The sequence below is a fragment of the Agelaius tricolor genome, unplaced genomic scaffold, assembly GCF_023055355.1.
Source record: "Agelaius tricolor isolate 1412-34295 unplaced genomic scaffold, bAgeTri1.0.p SCAF_7, whole genome shotgun sequence".
Taxonomy (NCBI): domain Eukaryota; kingdom Metazoa; phylum Chordata; class Aves; order Passeriformes; family Icteridae; genus Agelaius; species Agelaius tricolor.
The window spans coordinates 25,989,159-26,010,360 of record NW_027269267.1 but is presented as its reverse complement, the minus strand read 5'-3'; the positions used below and the strand labels follow the sequence as shown (position 1 = coordinate 26,010,360).

The 21,202-nt window shown below is 53.4% G+C and overlaps 1 protein-coding gene and 1 long non-coding RNA gene across 2 annotated transcripts in view; both read right to left on the bottom strand.

Annotated features, from left to right (window-relative positions):
- Positions 1 to 21,202, bottom strand: part of LOC139591706 (uncharacterized) — a 32,569-nt gene that overhangs the window by 10,190 nt on the left and 1,177 nt on the right. The window lies entirely within an intron of this gene.
- Positions 7,633 to 13,426, bottom strand: SOX1 (SRY-box transcription factor 1). The gene has a single exon (XM_071430623.1). It carries the CDS (start codon positions 12,849 to 12,851, stop codon positions 11,733 to 11,735), a length of 1,119 nt encoding a protein of 372 aa, XP_071286724.1. The 5' UTR covers positions 12,852 to 13,426; the 3' UTR covers positions 7,633 to 11,732.

The following is a 21,202-nucleotide window of genomic DNA, read 5'->3' as shown; positions in this document are numbered from 1 at the left end:
ATTTTCCTACAGACTTCTCAAATTTATTTAATTTTAAAAGACAGCTCACCACCATTTTCCTCGCTTCCCCTTTCTCTCTCATTTCTTTTTTCTTTTTTTTTTTTTTTTCTCGAAAGCTAACATTTAAATTTGTGATTCTGCATTCCCCTTTTAAATAAGTGCTGGCTCTGAGAAACAATAAGGGAATTCAGTTTGGCAGTATCTGTGTAGTATGGTTGAGGGTCAGTGGAATGATCTTAGCAGTCTGCAGTAATTGTATTGTAAAGATTCCAAAATGAGAATAATATTAGTTGAGTTTATTTTATTTACAAGTTCAGAAAGTATTCTGTACAGTGGCAAAATTCTAAACGTTGTTTCTATTAGCACCTTATTGTCAGGTGGAGGTAAACTGTTCTTTAAGAAATTCACTCTTGAATTGTGTGTCAGCACTCCTGGCTTCTCGAATGGTATTTTTCCTGTGTTGGTGGTACGAGGATACTCTGCAAAATACAGAACCCCGCGGTCAGAGCAGAAAATACAAAGGCCCTTCCATTAGGAACACTCTTTAAAATATCTCTTCTTTGATATCTGAAAAGACATTTCTTCCTTGACTATTCTTTTAAGAGGAGAAAATTTTCTGATTTTTTGTTTTACTGCTGAATGACTGTGGATTTATTTCTCTTCCCCTCTGAGGTATTCCTTTAAATTGGTTCGTATTTTGTGTTTTGTGGAGAGGCAGAAATACTGCATACCAAGCTGAACACTTTCACAGGTTTCCTAAAAATATTTCCAAGGGCAGTCTCGCTTTTTCAAGTTCCAATAAGTAGCTGACTTCCCTCAAAATGATCTGAAACACATCGTTGGGGAAGGAAGGTAGGCGAGCAGACAGAGTCTATGACAAAAGTCATAGAAGTTGCCATTTGGTCACTAGTGGACAAAAATGAAGGGCATAGGGAGCGGAGAGCAAGGATGTGGAGCACGACAGCCTGGGGACAAGCCCGGCTCTGGGGCTGCCCCTCGCAGGCGGTGCTGGCCCATGAGACGCTCCCGGGCTCTCTGGACAGGGAACGCCCGGGTCCCGATTCACCCCCGCTAAATTCCACCGGGACCAGTCCCACCTGTCCCGCTCGGGGAGCGCAGAGCGGAGCCCTCGCAGCCCGGGGGCCGCCGGTTCCCTGACCCAAGCCAGGTGAACCTTTGTCCCTTGTCCCCTCTGCAGGGACAAGAGGCGTTTATCTCCCCGGCAACGCCACAGCCCGGCCCGGAGCTGCTCCCCGGGGACCTGGGGCTCCCCGCTCGCATCCTGGCTGCCACCACCGCACCTCCCGCTGTCCCCCGCCTGTCCCACAGCCCGCCTGCCCCCGCGGAGAGGCGGAATGCAGCTCCCCACGGGGAATGCGGGCGGGCCCGGGGGAGCCCTGAGCCGGCTCAGCCGGGGCGCCGGGGCAGCGCCCGGTGCCCCCCGGGCGGCGGGGCCGCTCACTCCGCCTTCTGATACAAACTGTGCGGCGGTGCCGGGGGGGTGACAGGGGGTGTGCGCGGGATAGCGGCTCCTGGGCTTCATTAAATGACTTTTGGCAACTAGCTTGTCTAATCGGGGGGATTTTGGCAGTAACGGGCTCAAATCCGGCCCGGTTTGAATCTGCAGCCCTTTTGGCTGGAGGCAGAGCGGCAGGAAGCTCTGCTGCTGCTGCCTCCAACCCTCCTTTCCGTAAGAAAGATCTTTCTCTCCCTGTTCGTAGGGAAAAGGCAGACGTCTTCCACAGCAAACTCTCAGAGTGTTGTTGAAATCAGCATTTCAGAGTTCCGTTTGCCATCTCCAGAGACTCTGGAAATCCCTGTAAGCCTGGTGTTCTCGCTAAGCGAGGCGTGCGCACCGGCGGAGGGAATGCCGAAGTTTCCCTTTCAGGGGTTTTGCGGCTGCGCTTACTATTTGACGCTCATTGAGGGAAAGAGCTCCGTTCCAGATGTTGTCCAACTCTTTCACAGAATGGAAACTGAGCTTCTGTCATACTTTTTCGGCTCGTTTTTCATTTGTTAGAAATTATTATGTTGTGTACCACAAAAGACAAACACGATCCTCTGTGAATTTTAGCTCTGATTTTCTTCATACTTCCACTCAAATTTCATGCCTGTAGCGAGTCCTCTTCCTGTTAGGCAATGAGAATGCCATAATAAAACTAGCAGGTATGGCAAGACACCTCGGTTCGACGGTACCTGAATCTGGTGTGCAGCCATGTAAGCATGGAGAGGGACTTGCATTCTGCAGCAAACCTCCGGAAAGTATGATGGGGTGCACCCAAGGACATGACGTCATTGCATATATTTGTGAAGCAGACACAATTTTTATTACAGATTTTTTCTTTTTAAATGTGTCTCCTTGTTAAAGGAGATCAACAAGAATACCCCGAGGAGCAGAGACCGTTTTTTAAACAACGGGCTCTGAGTTCGTCCATTTTCATGACAATAGGCTTACCTTTCAAATGCAGTATTTTCTCTTATTGAACATCTAAGGCTCCCCTAAGACAGATGATAAATCCAGACGTCTAAATAGGAACACTTAGCCATGAAAACATGAACACATCGTTTAGATATTATGAAATATATAAAACATGTCTGAGACGCACAGACACATCTAGTTTATCTACCTGAAACTACCCACTGAAAAGTAAAGCTACAGAGCACGCTTCTACCAAATTGTACAGAACTGGGCTCGTTTGGTCACGCAAGGATGCCTTTTGCAATAATGCCACTTCATCGCTTTCCTATTCTTAAATATGTGGATTTATGGCACATTCATCATAATCAGCTTGTCCCACTTATCTAGTCAGTTTTGGTCTGTGAGACTAAAACTAAAACTGAGATGCTGCTATTTTCGGGAAAATCAGGCAGAACTTCTCCCTGCCGCTGCTTAGTTAAAACAAAACAAATAGGAAATTATTTGCTGTCACCCAAACTTAGTCTGCTAAAGAGACATTTTCATTGGAGGCATAGCAGAAACTTCCTCAGCCTTGCTAGAAAGTTAGAAACTGAGAGGAAGATGAACGGAGGAAGCGCTTTTGGAGGGAGAAATGCATGTTCTACTGTCATTACCTCGTTCCCGGCTGTTCCATAAGACACGTAAGTAATTATTTGGCACGTGAGCACAGAAATTTCCCCTTTGGAAAACGCAATCCATGTCCGTATCCCTCTTCACTCTTATGGCTGTTCAAAACACTGCTGAGGAGTTTTTTAGGCTCAACTCCATGCTTCCCTTATTCGTACTCTGTCCTGACACATGTAGGCTTGAGCTCACCTACAACTGTGTATTTTAAAAGACGTTTCCCACTTAGTTTTCCTTTTTATGGTTCTTCAAGGTAGAAAATGCACGTGTTCATAGTGACTCGATTGCACAACATCTTGGGGTTTGCATTATTTCCTACATTCTGTCATCGGGGAGGGAGGGAGACCATGACAAACCATAAAGCTTTCACCTGCCCTGTGACTGAAAAGCCATTTAGGGGAAGGTAAGACTGATAATGCACGAAGGCACAGATAATTTAAAAAACCAAACAAACAAGCCCTTGACAAAAGCAAGCTCTCTTTCTCTCTTCCGCTACCTACACGTAAAATAAAAGGTAATACGGAACGTTAATCTGATCACGTGCTCAAGGAATTACTCAAGATTTTTCCAAAAGATAAAGATACCCAGCGAGCAAGGAAAGAAGGAGAGACCATGTCTGAGGTGTATGTAACTCGGAAGTACTGCAGATGGTTTCAGAGTTTTCCTCACCAGGTGGGAATTGTGTTTTCGTGTCTATACTTCGTTTTGAACTCCCGTGCTTGGGGTTTTAGATCTTTCCTGGCCTTGGGCTACTTGTGTTTGTAGCTCCAAAACTGAACAGCCATTCATTCTTCTAATCTGATTAGGATTGAACTATCCACTCACCAGTGGTTTTAGCGGGACAATCTTCCTATAAACTTTTTCTACATTTGATAGATTTAAAAAAAATTCCAAAAACAACAACAACAAAAACCATCTCATCAAAACAAACTCTTCTGAAATCTGTGTAAGACAATTTTTGGGTAGGAACTAAACTTCTCCCTACACCTCTCCTGCAACTTCACCCCCCTCCTGGGATGTATGGTGCCTTTGTTCACCACTAGTTCCTAGTTGCTATGGAGTTTTACGCCTTGGTAAACTATATTTCACCTCCTCCCGGTGAAAGCTATTCTTCCCCTAAATGCACACTTTGCAGACTCCGGTCCTTCCCCCCCCGTGTCGGTCGCACTTCCTCAGCCCACGCTGGTCTGCCCCGGGCTAAAGCCGCGTTTTCCCACTCGGATCTCAGCTCACCCTCTAGCACTTGCCCAATTGTTTGACCACGGACAGATGCTCTCCTGCTTCTCCTCGGTTTTATTGTCCTTCGTTTTGTTTTTTTTAAGGTTTCTGAGGGGCAGTCCCTCTATCTGAGAGCCGCAGTTAACCGTGGCACACGTCTTCTCCAAATCAATGAGAGGTGTCCGGGCTGAAAGCGTGGACAATGGGATTTTACCGAGCATGAAGCATATTACCCCCAAACCCGTCCTGACAGGCCGTGCTAAAGCATTTGAATGACTTTCTTGAAACGAGACCCTTCTGAAGGCTCCTCCCTCCAGAGAAATACACCATCTAGGAGAGATAGGCATGAAACTGCACGGGGGCACCCAAGGCTTTGTAAATTGGGGATGGGCTGTGTGTCCTTTGTCACAAAGCTCCACTGCTTCCACCCCAAAGCCAGGGACCAGTGTGTTTTACTTTGGGGGCTGCCCCTCACTCACCACAAGCTCCGGACATGTTAAGGGATGGGATTTTCACTTTAGAACTTCCAGACTTTTTGACGGCACATACCGCGGTGTGGTTCACCTCAGTCAGCTACCAATTTCTAGCTTATCCTACAGAGGCATCTCCAGGTGTGTCCTGGTTTTAGACATAAAGACTGGGGAGAACTTCCAGGTTTCCCGCTAGCATTTTGGCCATGCAGCTACAGGAGTGGGCCCCATATATCACACTACTCTTACACCAAAGATCTTCAAGATCCTCCAAAATTTAGTTTGTTAATCTTTACTTTTGCACAGTTTCCTCCAACAGTAGAGTGGTTCAGTGCGTGCAAAGTCAATGGGTTTTCACTTCAGTCTCTAAAGAAAGCCTCCCATTGCATCTGTACCTGCACGCCAGGTTCCCCAGCTCCTCTGCCAGCTGTCCCGCTACTCGGGGTCGCCCTAGTGTTCTGGCTTTTCCTGACACTATTGAGCAGAGGCGCGGCGGGGCTGGAGCCAGCAGGCAGGCAGGCAGGCAGGCAAGGCCCTGTCCGCTCCGCACCCACAATCTGTTATTCTTCCTACCCCCCGGGCACCGGCTCGGCTCCCGCTGCTCCCCCACCACGCCCCTGGCTGCAGATACTCGGTTCGCACCAGCCTCCCGGCTCGGAGCTCTGCAAGACCATGTCCTGCCTCGTTTTCTGTTTTTCCTCCTCTTTCTTTTGGCCTTGCCTCTTCAGAAGTGACTTTTCAGCCAGGCTTGGCTGTCTGACTCCTCTCCGCCTCGGCCGTGTGAAACCTCTTGCCTCAGACTTCAGTTTCCCCACGGAAAGCAGCATCCATCCCTAACCTTAGAACAAATAGAGTGAGAGCCGCTTAGTCTTGGCCGGTACCCTCCTGTCCCAGCCTGGCTGTCCCGGGCGCCAGCCTCTGCGGAGCTGCGTGAGTCCCGAGGCGCTGGGGACACGGAAAGGCAGCGGGGCGCGACGGCGCCGCGTTTTGCAGGGTGGGGCCACGCGTGGCCGCAGGTGCCTGGGGTTTCACTCTGCACTTTCACAAGGGATGTCTCCGAATCGGGCCAGGCCCATTGGCTTCAGATCCCCTTCGGTTCGGACGATGCGCACAGAGACGCTCGGTGCTGCTCGTGGGGTAGCGCCGAACCACCCAGCATCCTCGCTTTTTGAGGTGCTGAGTTTTCTGGTAGAGGAGGAGCCAAAATGCCGCGATGTGGAGGGACAGCTCGCTTCACTCTCCACCACCCCACCCCCCCACCAAAAAAAAGGAAGATGGCTTGTGTCGTCTGCCCGCCCTGTGCAGTGTCTGTGTGCGTGGGCTGTGCGCGGCACGGCGGAGCGGCGGCGCCGCTTCCCCGCGGGGCGCGCCCCGGCAGCCGAGGCGCCCAGCGCTGGCCGCGCTCTGCGGCCCGTCGGGGGCCCTCTCTCCCGCCCAGGGCCATCCCCCGCCCCCGGTAGCCGCGCAGCAGATGGTTCGCGGTCCGGGAGGGCGCCCGCCCGCCGGTGAACGCATGACTGGAGCCGGGCTTTGGTGCCGCCCAGCCCGGGAGGGTCCCGTGCGGAGTTCAAGAGCGGCCTTTCCCGGCTGACAGCAATGCGCTTGTTTTGCCCAGCCATCTCGACCCGCCCCCGCCCCTCACGCCTGGAACTCTCCCTCCTTCCCTTCTTGCCCTACTCGTCCATGGGAGACTCGAAGGCTGCGGTCGGGAGACGGGGCGCCCCGCAGCATTCCCCCCACCGCCATCCGGGCAGCCTTCCGGCCTCCCGCTGGGACCGCTCCTCTCGCTCCTTCCCGACTGTGGCGTCTCCCTTCTCCCCTCAGTAGGGCCGGGCCCTCCCCCACCAACCCCACTCGCTCCAAGGGGAGGGTCTGGTCCCACTGGCTGCCCGGCCGGCCGCTGGCTTGCAGCGGGAGCCGTCGGTTTTCCGCCGGTGATTGTAAACGGGTTTGACTGGCCGTTGATCTCGGGGTCAGGACTCTCCTCGCTAATCCCTCGCTCTCCAAACACCGCCCCCCTCCTCCTCCCCACGCTCTCCCTCCCTTTCTCTCACCTCTCTCCCCTCCTGCCACCCCCGTTTTCCTCCTGCATCATTCATCTGCAGCCCCTCTGACGGCATCGGGGGCACCTCGCTGCCCGGGGCCGCGGCTCGCAGAGACCCACTCGCACCCCACAAACAACATCCCCCAGGCCAGTGCCCCGTGACTCCGGGAGCAAGGAGGGCCCTCCCTGCGAGATCAGCCCTCTGCACACTGACACGGACACACGGACACACGGACACGCGGACACAGGGACACACGGACACAGGGACACAGGGACGCTGTCTGTCCCCACGGGACGGCCCCGTCCCGGCGCTCCCCACGTGATGCTGTGTAGGAGGGAAGGGGAGATCTGGAGATTACTGGGGCGAGCTGGCAGAAAGTGTGCGGGAAGGGGGAGGGAGGAGCAGAAAAGGGCTCGGGGGAGTCGGTGAGTGCTCGGGAAAGGCGGGGAAATCGTGGGGCGTGGGAGAGCGTCGGCGCCAGGCCCGGGAGAGCATCCCGTCCAGATAACCCATCAAACCCACAGACACCTGCGAGTTCGCATCTTTTAGCTCCGTTTTACTTTACAACAATGCTTAGATCAGCCTTTTGGTTTGGTTTTCGGCGGGGGAGCGTGTCTGTGTGATGCTGCGGTGCTTTTTTTCTTTTATAGATTTTTTTCCTTCCGTGGCAGTTTCCACGTAATAATAAAATGCTGTAACCGCGTCAGACGTTCAGGTGACCCGGCCTGATGTCGCCTGCATGTGGCGCAGCTGGGAGGGAGGGTCCTCCCCACCCCCCACCCCGCCCTACCAAGGAGCATTTTGCAGAGCTTCTTGTCCCGCTGTGGCCCTACGGGCGCCTTGGCTCTGATTTCTGGAATCGTCCCTCTTTTTATCTTCATGGACAATTTCGTGTGCCCTCCTCCCGCGCTCCGTTGCTCCCAGAGGCTCGGAGCCGTCCCACCGACGCTCCCCCCCGGGGCTCGTTGCGATGTGACTCCGGTTGAGGGCGCGGGGGAGTGGAACTGGAGGGAACGGCTTTTCCCCGGGGCCCGACGCCACTCCTACGAGCTCACTGAGGCACGCACGGCGGAGTGGAAGGAGGGGGGGAAATGTTTTTTAAAACAGGAGAACCGTTGGGAAAAGAGCTATGGAGTTCAGGCCAAGTTTGGGTTTTGGCTCGAAGTTCGGAGCGGATCGAACCTGTTATCTCTGAGTGCCTCCTGTCCTCCTGGCCCCTCTGCCGCCGTCCCCCTCCCGGGGCACAGGAGAGCGGTGACCGCGGGGTGGGCTCTGGCCCGGGGGGGCCGTGACCCCAAGCTCCCCACGCTACACGCAGCCGAACTGCGCGGAGAGGGCACCTCGGCCCCGCTCCCATCCGCCTTACTCCCTGGATTTTCCTTCCTTTTACTGAAAACCAGATGACTTTTTGCTTTAATTCTTCCACATACGTGATTTTAATAGCTCTGTCAATCATGCTATAGGAGGAACATTTCATACAATTTTAGATGTAATGTACTTAAACCATAAATTGCTTAAACCTATTCTTAGTTTTGCATATTCAATTATTCTCTTATATATAACTCTCATAGCAAAAAGCCCGAAGATATAATTATGTTACTGTACCTAACCCCAACTCATCTGCCTAGGAAAGTTGTTTTGTTTAAATACCCAAACAAGTAAGTTTAACTCAAATTAAACCGAACTGCCAAACCAACCAATAGACCACGAACAGGAAAAAAATTCTTGACACCCCGATGGTGTCTCAGTGGGGGTAAGATGGGTAGGTAGTTTTTTGGTATTTCGTGGAGATGGGGTTTTTTTTGGTGGGTTTTTTTTTTTTTTTTGGTTGCTCGGCTTTTTTTGTTTTCTTTTTCTTTTGTTTGTTTTGGTTTGGTTTTTTTGTGAAGGTTTGCTTTTTTGTTTTGGTTTTTTTTTGGGGGCGGGGGTTTGGACATTTGCAGAGCGAACTGCATTACATTGAAAGACGGGCTGAGGGTGTTTGAATCTTATTTAAATATAGCCGACATTGGGTCTCTTTAATCCTCTTGTGTTGAAAGTGCAGGTATTCCTATTATTCTAGGCATAACGCCATTGAGCCGCTAAATTGTGATGGTAGGAGGGAAAACTCATTAAAAGAAGCTAATTTAAGAGAGCTATAATTTTTTTTTCCTTTTTTAAAAAAAGCACTTCCCCACAGTATTTCTGCTGTTTGGACGCAAATGAACAGATGTTTGTTTGCTTTTCTCCCTTGACCGCTCCAATCCTGTTCCATCAGTCGTAGTCAGCGATACAGGATCGTCTCGCTGGGATTTTTCTATTCTACATTGTCATTAAATGTGATTTTCAGTAGCTATGACCCTTAAAGAAAAAGGCACGTAACAAGGGTGCATCAGACGTGTATGTGTCTGCATGTGCACGTCACACACACACACACACACACTTCTCTTGGTCACGACGCTATCTATGGTGTGTACAGATCTTTCCGAGTATATGCACATGAAGGACAACAAGAAACAGTTCAACAGGTACCCAGCTTAATCTGCATACCTAAAGGTACAGCTATTTTTAAGATTTCGTCTAAGACTGTGCTTGGCTGGAGGTGATCAACACCGCAGAAAGTTTCCCACAGGTTCCTTTCCTGCTTTCTGTATGCACTCTTTGGTCGCTGAGCATTTCCAAAAGTCGTCTGCTGACTGCCTGAACCCACACACTCCTCCATTTTAATAAAGGCTCGAATAGTTAAGAAAAGAAAAGAAAAAAAAAGTTTGGGCTGAAATCAGTGGACAGCTTCTATGAAAATTTTGCGTTCAGTATGAGTGATTTATACAAAATCATCGACAGGAGTCCGAAGAGTTATGTATGTCAATTGACATGTCCGCATTATAGAAGTGCAATGTCTAAGACGGACCAAACCCGCTCCTCATTAGCTAACTAAAACTTCCCCACTCCTGGACGGATGCAGTACTCATTCACCAGAGCTAAAAGACGAACAGTCCTACAGCCTGTTGGGATCGACTTTGAAGTCCTGGAAGTTAATTATTTTTCCTTTTGTTTAAGTAGCTATGACTACTTTAAAAATTCATTTGTTACAGTAGTTTACAGCAAACTTTTAATTCTAACATATAGAAAAGTATCTCTCAACAGCTAGAAAAAAAAATTTAAATTAGGTCTCAAAGCATTAAACAGCATTCTGTAATGAAATGACACGCATCGTTTTGCTCGACAGCTTTCGCACCAGTCGCTAAAAATGGGGGGCGGGGGGATGGGGAAGGGGGAGAAAGGCGTGACCCCGCCGCTCCCCGCTCGCCCCCCGGAACGCTCCGGGTGGATGGGGCTGCTTTTCGGGCGGGAGGTTTAGAGGTCGCTTTTCTTTTCGGGACGCGCAGAAAGAAGCGCTTTCACTTTCCGTGGTGTTAATTAGAGGGGAAGTGCCGCGCTGGACGGTGCCCTCCCGTTTCCCGGGGAGCTGGGTGTCCCCCGGGACTCCCGGCCGAGTGGGGGCCCGAGGCGAGAGGGGCGGGCAGCGCCCGATCACCCCCCAGGGGAAAAGTCAAGGCTCCGGCAAGGTCCGGACCACCAGCCCAGCCATAAAACCCACAAAATGAACGTTCACGGCTAGAACAGTAACGCAGTAAACTGCCTTCCCTTGCAGTAGGGAACGAGTATTAAAATAAATCTACCTTCACCCCTTCTGATTTACACAGGTTAGGGAACATCGACATTTACTGCAGATTGCACTTCATTCTCTTTGCCGCTGCTGCTTAAAACTTCCTTCCCAAAATCTAGGTTTCCCTGCTGTGTTTCCAGGTTTACCATGGTAAACACCACTATGTTCGCCAGTTAGCTTTTCTTTTTATACAGGTGACTTTTTCCGCTTTGAAATTTATTTAATCAAAACAGAAAAAAAAAAAAAAAGGACCGCATCCTTAGGATTTCCATTTAGCAGAAAGGCTTTTTAGTAAACTATATACACAATCTGATTTCCTTCGTACCGCCTAAATAAAAATTATTTCACAATGCATTTACAAGAAATGATACAAAAAGAAAACAAAATCAAAGAGAAAACAAACAAAAATATTCAGATACAATAAAGTTTAACGAACCCCGGGGAAAAAAAAATGGAGCTTCCAAAACAAAACAAAAAAAAGTTTTATAAATAAACAAACAAGTAACGAAAAAAAAGCCCAACCCCAGCCCAAAAAACCCTCGAGAATATCTAAAAAAAAACTTTTAAGTGTTCTTTTGGATTTGTCTTAGTACATGAGTAATAAATGAGAACTGTTTCCTCATCAACTTCGAGTTAATTAGTCAATAAAAAATCTTCGCAAGAAGCGATCCGTGACTGAAATCGTAGCGGTTCCGCGCGGTATAAAAGTTGGCATCACCTACAACTTTGTGTCTTTATTATTGGTATTTTTTTCTTTTCGCCGCCGTTTCCCCCCTTTCTCTCTTTCTTTCTCCTCTCTTGCAAATAAACGTTCTATGTCTCTTGGGTGAATGATAAATACTGTACAAAAAGTCTCGATAAAACACAGGAGTTCAGTCTAAAACTAGTTTCATAAACTAGTTCTTCTAAAAAAAGGTAAGTAAAGCAACCGTTACCTTTTTTCTCTCTCGTTATTATTATTATTATTTATTATTATTATTACAAGAACATCAAAACATTTCTGTACAAAAAGGAAGGAAGAAAGAAAAAAAAAAAAGAGAGGCGGGGGAGGGCGGGAGGGAAGGGGCGCGAGAGGCAAAAATAAGAGGGGGGAACCTGGGAGCGGGGCAGGAGCGGCGCGGGGCCGGGGCGCGGGCGGGCGGCCGGGGCTGAGCGTGCGGTGGCAGCGGCGGGCGCGCAGTCCTGCAGGCCGGCCCGGGGCCGGGGCCGGGGGCCGAGCCGGTGCCCGCGTCCGTGCCTCCCTCCGGCGCTCCGGTGCTGGCAGGGGCTCAGATATGCGTCAAGGGAACGGTGCCGTTCACCCCCGTGCTGGCGCTCTGGTAGTGCTGGGGCAGGGAGTGGAGCCGGCTCTGGGCGGCAGCGGCCGCCGGATCCCCGCCTTCCCCGGCCGGTAAGTACATGCTGATCATCTCCCGCAGGTCCCCGGGGCACGGGGCCCGCGAGTGAGAGGTGACGGGCGGGCTCACGCTGGGCTCCGACTTCACCAGCGAGCCCAGGGCGCCCAGCGCACCCGAGGAGGCGGCCGCCGCCGCCGCCGCTGCCGCTGCCGCCGCCGCCGAGTTCTGGTGGGGCTGGGAGCCGTAGGGCAGGGCGCCGTAGCCCGAGGGCGAGGCGCTCATGTAGCCCTGCGAGTTGGAGATGGGGCTGTACTGCAGGGCACCCATGTCGTAGCGGTGCATGGGCTGCGGGTTGTGCGGGTGGTGCGGGTGATGGGGGTGCGGGTGGTGCGGGTGCCCCCCGCTGCCCGGGTGCTGGCTGTAGGCGAGCTGCGCCTCCTGCATCATCGCCGCCGCCGCCGCCGCCGCCGCCACCGAGCCCGGGTAGGCGCCGTTGGCCCAGCCGTTCATGTGCGCGTAGCCGCCGCTGGCCGTGCCGCCGGGGCTCTCCAGCCGCTGCCCGACGCCGCCCGGGCTGACGCCGACGCCCATGCCCACGCCGACGCCGGCCGGGCCTCCCCCGGCCGAGCCGGCGCTCAGCAGCCCCCCGGCCAGAGAGTACTTGTCCTTCTTGAGCAGGGTCTTGGTCTTCCGCCGGGGCCGGTATTTATAATCCGGGTGCTCCTTCATGTGCAGCGCTCGCAGCCGCTTCGCCTCGTCGATGAACGGTCTCTTCTCGGCCTCCGACATGACTTTCCACTCGGCCCCCAGGCGCTTGCTGATCTCCGAGTTGTGCATTTTGGGGTTCTCCTGGGCCATCTTCCGTCGCTGGCCCCGCGACCACACCATGAAGGCGTTCATGGGTCTCTTGACCCGGTCCTGGTTCGCTTTGTTTCCCCCGCCGCCGCCGCCGCCTCCGCCGCCTCCCGCTCCGGTCTGCCCCGAGAGGTTCGTGGGGGCCTGGGCTCCGCCAGGGGAGTGCAAGTCCGTCTCCATCATCATGCTGTACATTCAAATAGCTTTTTTATTTTCCACCGGTGCCAGACGTGAAAAATGAATCAAACATAGAGGAGCCCGGGAGGCCGGGGAGCGAGCGAGGCGAAACCCGTTTGTATCTAGGTAGCGACCGCCGTGCGGCAAAAAAAAAAAAAAAAAAAAAAAAAAAAAAAAAAAAAAAAAAAAAAAAAAAAAGATAGAGAAAAAAAAAAGAGGAGGAGAAGAAAACCGCGAGGAGAGCGATCGGCGACCCTGCCGGCGAAAAAACTTTCTCCCTTTCGCAAATCACTCTCGGGGCTCGGCGGCGACGGGGGTTCGAGCTGCTCAAACAGGTGCACGGCAAACTTGCTGCTTCACTTGGCGCGGCGGGAGGAGTGTGCGGAGCCGTCGGCGGTGTCCTCCGCTCGCCGGCGCTCCCCGGCAGACGCGCGCACACCCCTCCGCTCCCGCTCTTATCCTTAACGGAGCTATTTTTTTTTTGTTCTTTGCTGCTAACTTGGAGAGAGAGAGGGAGGGAGGGGAGGGAGCGTGTGGGACTTGCATCCGCTGATCGCAGGTGAACGGAGAAGAGGAGAGGAGAACCCACCGCCACGCGAAAAGGAGGCGGAAAAAAAAAAAAAAGTATTTCAACGTTAACTGGAAAAAAAAAAAAATGCAGGAGGAGGATCGGGGGAGGGAGGGGGTGGGGGAAGGAGCCCAACCAAAACACGCGCCGAGCCCGGCGGCCGGGGCCGGCGGCACAGTAATTTGCTGGCGGTGGTCTCCCTCCCGCGGCCCGGGCGGGACGGGCCGGGCAGGGCCGGGACGGGGCCGCCTCGGGAGGAGGAGCCGGCGGGCGCGCGGGCGAGCGGCGCCGCAGCCATACGGCGCGCGCCGAGCCCGCCTTAAATCGCCTGACGGCGGCCAATGGGGGCGCGCCGGCGGGAGCTCATTTGCATATGGCGCGCGCCGAGCGGTGACGTGCGGCGGGGCGCGCCGCGTTCGGCGGGGGCGGGAGGGGCGGCCGCGGCCCCTGAGGGCGCCCCCGGGGCGGGGACACCCCTCCGGCCCGGCCACCCCTCAGCCCCGCCGGGCACCGCCGCAGGGAGCCCTGGAGCCGCGGGCCGCCCCGGCCCCGCTCACTGAGACGACCGTCGAGCAATGTTTAGTGGGGCTGAGGCGCCCAGGCTCTCCGCCCTGCTCCCGCAGCCGTGCGAGCGGCAGGTAAACATGCTTTATTGCGGGACTTCGTTCTGGAGATTTCTCCGGAGCCCCCTCAGACGTCTCTCCCAGGTGTTAAAACTCTACCAGGCCCAGGCATGCAGAAGAGGCTGGACGCAGTCGTTTTTCACTTAGTCCTAGGGGAGTTAAAAGCACCTGCGACTAAAGAAGGTACACGGAAACATGTTATCTTTGTATATAGTAAGTACAGGTGTATGATTTTTTTTCCCCTTGAAAACATTAAAAGAATACCTTTGTGCCCTGGCTGTCCTGTGAGATTATAGTTATTTTTATAGGGAGGAGAAAATAGTCCACGTGGAAATTCATGCTGCAGTCTTTAATTGCAGCCATAGGAATGGCAAGTCCGTCGCACAAATGCCCACGCATGTATAAAGGGCCGCCCCCATCATCTTCTGCCAGGTGGAGAAAGGCACACACAGCGTGCCTGCTCTTTTCATGGTCCGTGTTAATTTTCCTGACCCTAGTGGCCATCCAAGGTTGAAATCACGCTGCAACTCCCCCAATTACTGTTATTACCACCAGAAGTTTTCTGCAGGAAGAGTATGCCCCGTGCACAAAGCACCGGTCCTAGGCATTGGGCTAGGATTAGACTTTTTTTTTTCTCATTTCCAATGACTCGTTATGATAATATGGGTTTGCTGGGGAGAGGAGAGTGCCTCTCCACTTCTGACGGCCGAAGGCTCAGCCTGCTTCCAGCCTTTGAGCTCAATCTGAGTGATGCTGTTAACTCGGGTGCCGATGCTTTTGGGAGGACATTATTCTCTCCCAGTCAGCCCTAAGGGGGCAGGGGAGATGGTGCAGGAGCCGACCCGCGCTCCTCCAGCTGATAGTTTCTTAAATTGCCGTATTTACCATGGCAAAAGAAGGGAGCCCCTTGTGATTGCTAAATTATGTATTAAAACTACAACTGGTTGGGATAGGAGGGGAGGAAGAGGGGGGAGAAGGTTACTGCAGAAAGGCACATTTCCACTTGGATGGACAAATGAAGGTATGAGGAGTAAAAACTGCGAGATACGATGGCATGGCTTGCAAATTATCTACCCAAGGCCCTAGTGGTATTTTTCCCTGAAATTTGATAAAAAAGCACCTAAAGGCCTCCTTGACAAATAAATGGGTCGAATCGCTGTGGGGCAGTCTTTTCCGGATGAGTCCTATGCATCCTGCCAGCCAGTGGATCCTGTGGGAACACACCCTTATCCCTGGGAATTGGGGATGCACACCAGCTTCCCTCCCCCTCACCTTCAGGGAGGAGGCAGAACTTTCCCTTCCCTGGTGCAGAGGCAGCTGCTAATCCACACCCTCCCGGGGCCTGTCCTCTCCTGGACTTTTTCCCGGTGTGGGGTTTACCCCCTTTCCCCTGACCCCCGGCAAATAAATATAGGATGCCCCTAGAAGCAGCCGAACTACCACGAACACGGTAGCGGGGAGGAACGCGGGCAGGGAGCAGAAGCGAGGATGTGCCGCTGCCTGAGTGCCTCTGGCCCGGGCGCACCCCGCTCACCTGCTGCCAGCAGGTGTCTATCGACTGAACGGGAGGAGGAAGGTGTAAAAGCCAGTTCGAGGGGGCAGCCAGGGGCTTTTCTTCCGTGGTAAAGGTAGCGCAGATCCCGATTCATGGAACTGGGAACGAGGTCAAGCACTTTGGCGAGTGTCGTTTGACGGGGCTGCGGGGTTGGGGTAGTGCAGGCCGGGGCTGCGCCTGGAGATGAGAGGTCCTTGGACTTTCCCCTGCAGAAAGTGGGGTTGCCAAGAATCAGGAGTCGGGCGGTGGAGGGAATAGGTGGGGGCGGCCGGGAGTGTGGGGTAAACGCTGCAGGGAAGTCAGAGGGGAGGCGGAGAGGAGGTCGCGCACTGGGAGCAGGACCAGGTCTGGCCGCGGCCTCTGTCGCCCGCCGGGCCCGCGGAGGGGACAGCTACCGGCGAGGGCTTCTCGCAGGCCGGTGGCAGTGACGAGTGCTTCCCCCGGGCACGGCTGCCCCTCGCCTCCGCGCTGCCAGGTGGGACCGCCTGGGCGGGCTGTGCCTCTCCCGCACCCGCTGTGCCTGGGGGGCGCCCCTCGGGGCGGGGGTCCCGGCCTCGGGCCCGGCTGGCGCTGTGCCCTCTGTGCCCGCTGTGGCCTCCGCTGTGGCCTCCGCTGTGCCCGCTGTGCCCGCTGTGGCCTCCGCTGTGCCCTCCGCTGTGCCCCCTCTGTGCCCCCGCTGTGCCCCCGCTGTGCCCGCGCAGAGCGGAGCGGGCAGCGGGCGGCGGGGCCGAGCCCGGCGCCCCGGAGCAGGCGGCGATCGCCGTCTGCTGGCTGCCGCCGTGCCTCCCTTGCCCTCGGCCTGCGTCGGGGCCGGCGAGCGCCAGCCCGCGCCGAGGCGATGCCTGATCCCTCGCCAGCCCTGTCTGAAACGTGAGGCGGGGAGGGAGTGGGATCGCTTGCAGCTCCTCTGGCACTTCACTCCAAAACCCGCTATCCAGAAGGAAATGCAAAACACTCCCTCGCTACAGGGGTGCCATTACTGGGCTAAAGCGAGCGAACCGGGAGGGAGCAGAAAGGGCAGGCAAAGGAGAGACAGGAAGCATTTTCCTGCCTCGGTGACTTGGCGACTCGGGGATCACAGCTTTCAATGTGACCTGCTTGCTACCCAGTCGAGATGGAATGGTTGGAAAAAGGGTGCCTGAATAAAGTCCCGCTTTCTTTTGCAGCGTTAACAACTGTTCTGTGCCATCCTACAGCATCAGTCCTAAATCAGCTACAGGCTCTCTCTGTGTTTTGTTGTCTTTTCTCAGCTTGCTGGGTAAAAGCGTATGGAGAATCTCTGGAGCTTTCGAGTAGGGGCTCACCCTGTGAACGGTACTCACACATATAATTCAAATTTCACAGCTGACCTGCTCTGAAAACCTCAATCAGCTTCTAATTGAAGGGAAAACAAAATATTGCTTCCCTACAGCAGAGCTAACGATTTAATCATTATATCAGACATTATAGCTTTTAATTAGGCTAATGCTGATACTGTATGGAAAGAGATAATTCAACACAGTTCTTGATGAATTCTGTAATTGGGTTAACGGAGGAGCAGTTGGGGGAAGAGACGTCAATATTCAAGCTGCGTCTATAGCCACCAGGTTTATGAATGAAAGGGAAGGGAGAAAAAGAAAAGGGCGGGGGGGGGGGGGGGGAGGAAAGGGCTAAAATTCCCTGACGAGAAATGTCTCCCCCCTTCGCCCAGGAGAGCCGTGCCAACCAACTGGAAGCGTGAGGAGAGTAAGGGCTGTCCGCCTCGGCGCGCCCCGCTCCCGGCCGCCGCTCCCAGACAGCCCGGACTGCTGCGACACCAGCGGCACCCGAGAGGCAGCCCCGCCTCGCTGCGGCTCCCCGGAGCGGCTCGGGCGGGGGTCAGTGGCTCGCAGGCCGCTCTCCCTCTATTTCCACCCCAACCCACGGGTCGCCCACCGCCACGCTGGGAGCACGCGGGTACGGGGCAGCCAGGGCCACCAACACCGAGACTGTCCTGCGGGGGTGCCCCTGGGCAAAGTCGGGAGCACGGCGGGGAAATGCGGAGGGTGGTACGGGACGGGGCCGAAAGGTTTCTGAAGTCCTCATGAGAGCAGGCAGCTGTCCCGCACCGCCGGGCGGGCTCGGCTCGGCTGCCGTGAGCGCCCGCCCTGCGGGGCAGGAGGCGCGACACGGAGCCCAGGGGTGTGCTCAGGGCCAGCCCGCTCCGGGCAAAATCAAAGCGGCCGGAGGGCAGGCTGCTGCTCCTTGTAGCTACTGCCATTTATTTATGTATTTATTGTGTCACATAAAAGGGCGTCTGAAGCCGCTTTTCTAAAGGAATTCTGCATCACCGCTCTCTCCACAGTGTCGATAAATTGCCTCTTCCCGAAGAGTTTCTATATCCCAGCCTTTCTATTTTCTTTTCTTCCTTTCTAGTTTTCACTGGCTTTGAAAATAAGCTTTATATTTCCGTCGCGCCTAAAAGAAGTAGTATCGATCTCCCCGCACGTCTGATCTCCGCAGCAGCCGCGGCCGCCCCAAGGGGACAGCGGGTCCCGGCCGGGCGGGCGGGTGTGCCGGGGGTGGCCGGCATTGCCGAGGGAAAGGCGAGGCACACCTCGCTGGGACGGCGGGACGGTCAGACCGCGCCTAAGCAGCGATTTTCTTCCCCCCTTCTTTTCCCGGCAGGACATTCTGCGTGTCCCCTCGCCTTGGAACGGCCCCGATCCTTCCTCCAGTGGGACTTTCGAGTCGGTAGAAAAAACAGAATCGTCTTTTTACGAAGTTTTGCCAGCAGGAGCATTTTCTAAAATGTTTGTTTATGCTACGCATCAGCTCGACTTCCAGCACAATATTGTTCCGAAAGAAGAATATCCTGTATTGTTATCCATCCTTGTCTAATTTTGTTAGTAATTACAGTTAAATTGAACAAGTAATTGATAACATTCCAATGACACAGCTCCCTGTGATTAACAAGCTGAATACACCTTCCAACATTACACGAAAGTTGTACTTTTCAAGTCTGTTCAAATTTTAAAATTTCTTTTAAAATTATTATTACTAAGGCACACAGCAGGAATATGTGCTGATCAGATGGCACAGCATCTCGCGGGAAATAAGGGTTTGCACTATCCTATTTTTCACGGTTTGGGGTTTCTACCTAAAAGGATAGCCAGACCATTTACTTTTTACAGTCGAGTTATTGAGTGGTCCTTTAGACAAAAATACGTCACATCAAAAAACAAAAAACCCCCACGAACTGAAAACATACCCAGCAATTTACTTTCATCCAAAAGAAAAATATTTAAATATAGTTTAGTTTTGTAACTGTAAACTTGGAAAGGAAAAGGAAGAGCTGTGGGGGTGGAGAGTCTGTCGGACTAGAACGACATGCGGAGTTATTACATAGTTAATCTTTAAAATTGCGCTGCTGAAATGTCAGTCACGGAAAAAGAGCTTCTCAAGCCCAAATGCGGCATCCCATTTGCAGCAGGGCAACCTGGATGGTTATGTCTGTGGCGCGTCTCTCAGAGCACCACAAAAGTAGTATTTCTGGTTTGCATCCCCCTCAGTTATCCCCAAACTGCGAAGGTATCATTCAGAGCAAGTCAGAATGAATTTGTGTAAAAAAATAAACGAGGAAAGAAAAAAGCCTAAATAATATAGTAGCTTCTTTCTTGCGGGCCATCCTGTTATTGTAAATTAGATTAGCTACACAGGCTTCAATATAAACATGACATGAGGTTCACAGGAGAGCAAAAGTATCATCCACTCCAATCTCTCCTTTCATCGAAACATCCCACACAAATTACATCTCCTCGTTTAATACACCTTTCAATGAGATTAAAACATCACTTTGACACGGTTTCAAACCTTTTCGGTCACGCATTCAGTGCTTACTTAGGAAAACAGCAAACAAGGGCAAAACTAGAAACATCTAAATAATCTCAGACGGCTGGTCTGGAAATTAAAGGTACCCAGAGGAAATACATGATCGTCTTGCTCCATCCAGTGCAGCATTCTGGCCATGGGAAGGCAGATAGCGAACCCCAGTGAAGGGAAAAGAAAAACCCAGTTTCTTTCCCACCAAAGGGAGATCCCGGTTACTTGGTCGGTGTTGGGATCCCGTCTTTATTTGCCTTTTGGAAAAGGGGTGTTTGTCATCTGTTTTTCAGCAAATTTTCACACTGTCCTTAAACGGGTGCCCTAGTAGTCATCGTAAAGTGGGATAGTAAACAAACCGCTCCTGACATCTTTAGCAAATATGTAATTTACAGCAAAGACCGGCAAACCTGAAAAAGGTGCTGGAGCGGAGCGGGGGCGGGGGGAGGGAGGCAGGTTGTTAATGGACGGTCCTGTTTTAGGAATAACAGCGCTTGCAAATAGCTGGGGCTACAGTTCAGCTGCGCCCACAGCCTGACCCAGCCCGCAGCCGGTGCAGGGCGGTATCCCCCGCCCCCGGCCGGACCCCTCCTCCCCGGGTGGGAAGCGCAGCCCTCATGGGAGATCCTTTCTCGAGGTGGAGATGTCAATTTTTGCTGCAGGGTCAGCGCAGCCGGGCGGCCCACGGCGGGGAGGGGATGGCGTGAGCCCCCCGGGCCCGCAGCGGCCGTTCTGCCCCTCCATGGAGCCGGCACCGGGAGCGGCGGGCGAAGACGGGGCGCGCTGGGGCAGCCTGGCTTGTTGGGAACGGCAACTCACTGGCTGCCCAATTTGCAACCACTCTCCCTATCCCCATCCATCCATCCATCCATCCATCCATCCATCCATCCATCCATCCCCCCAGCCCCCCTTAACAAAGAGGCTTTCAAAACATAACCTTTTATGGCAGCCTGTGGAATCAATGCGATAAAACGGGGTTTTAATGGGTTAATTGACTGGACCCGCTATCATGTTTAAACACCTGTTTCTGAAAAGAGATTCAGCCAAAACGCGTCCCCTCCCTGATCGATAGATGTACAACCTTGCTGCACTGCCTGTTGATCGACCTCAAATACCACCCTCAATTATGAGAGGGAAAATCCATTTTACCTTTTTTTAACATCCCAATATTTTACAGCAATAGTGAGAAACTCTACAGACACTTTGAAGCTGGGGAGGGAGAGTAAGACCCTGGGTGGGACCACGCCAGATAACGTTAACCTCCGGGCTGGGACTTGGCTTCGAGAGGCTGGGCACAACCTTCCTGTCGAGAGGTCCCGGCTGTCACTTTCACAGAGGAGCGGATCCGGGGATCCCCTTTCCTTGGGAAGATCGAGCCGGCCTCAGCCCGGCCGCAGTAGTATTGCTGGGAGCCCATGTGAATTCTCTCTCCCAGGGGGAGAGATTAAGCAGGCATTAGTTGTAATAGCTGAGGGCTGCTCTGCCTATTGATTTCCCCTTTTTTTGGCAGTATTAATACAGCCAAGCCCGCCGGTCAGTCACAGCGAAATTGATTCTTTGCCCAAGACACCTTTCACTAAATGGCACCCGTGCACCGACATGTTAATTTTGGAACGTGTGAGCGGAGCGGGCGCTGCGCGCTCGGGAGGCAGCGCCGCCGCCCCCGGCGTCCTCCCCGCCCCAGCCCTCCCGCAGCCCCCTGCCCCTGCCCGGCCGCCGCTTTCCTCCCCCGCCTCAAAACCCAGCGAGGCGTCTTCCCCAGAAGGCGGAGGGGGGCAGCCCA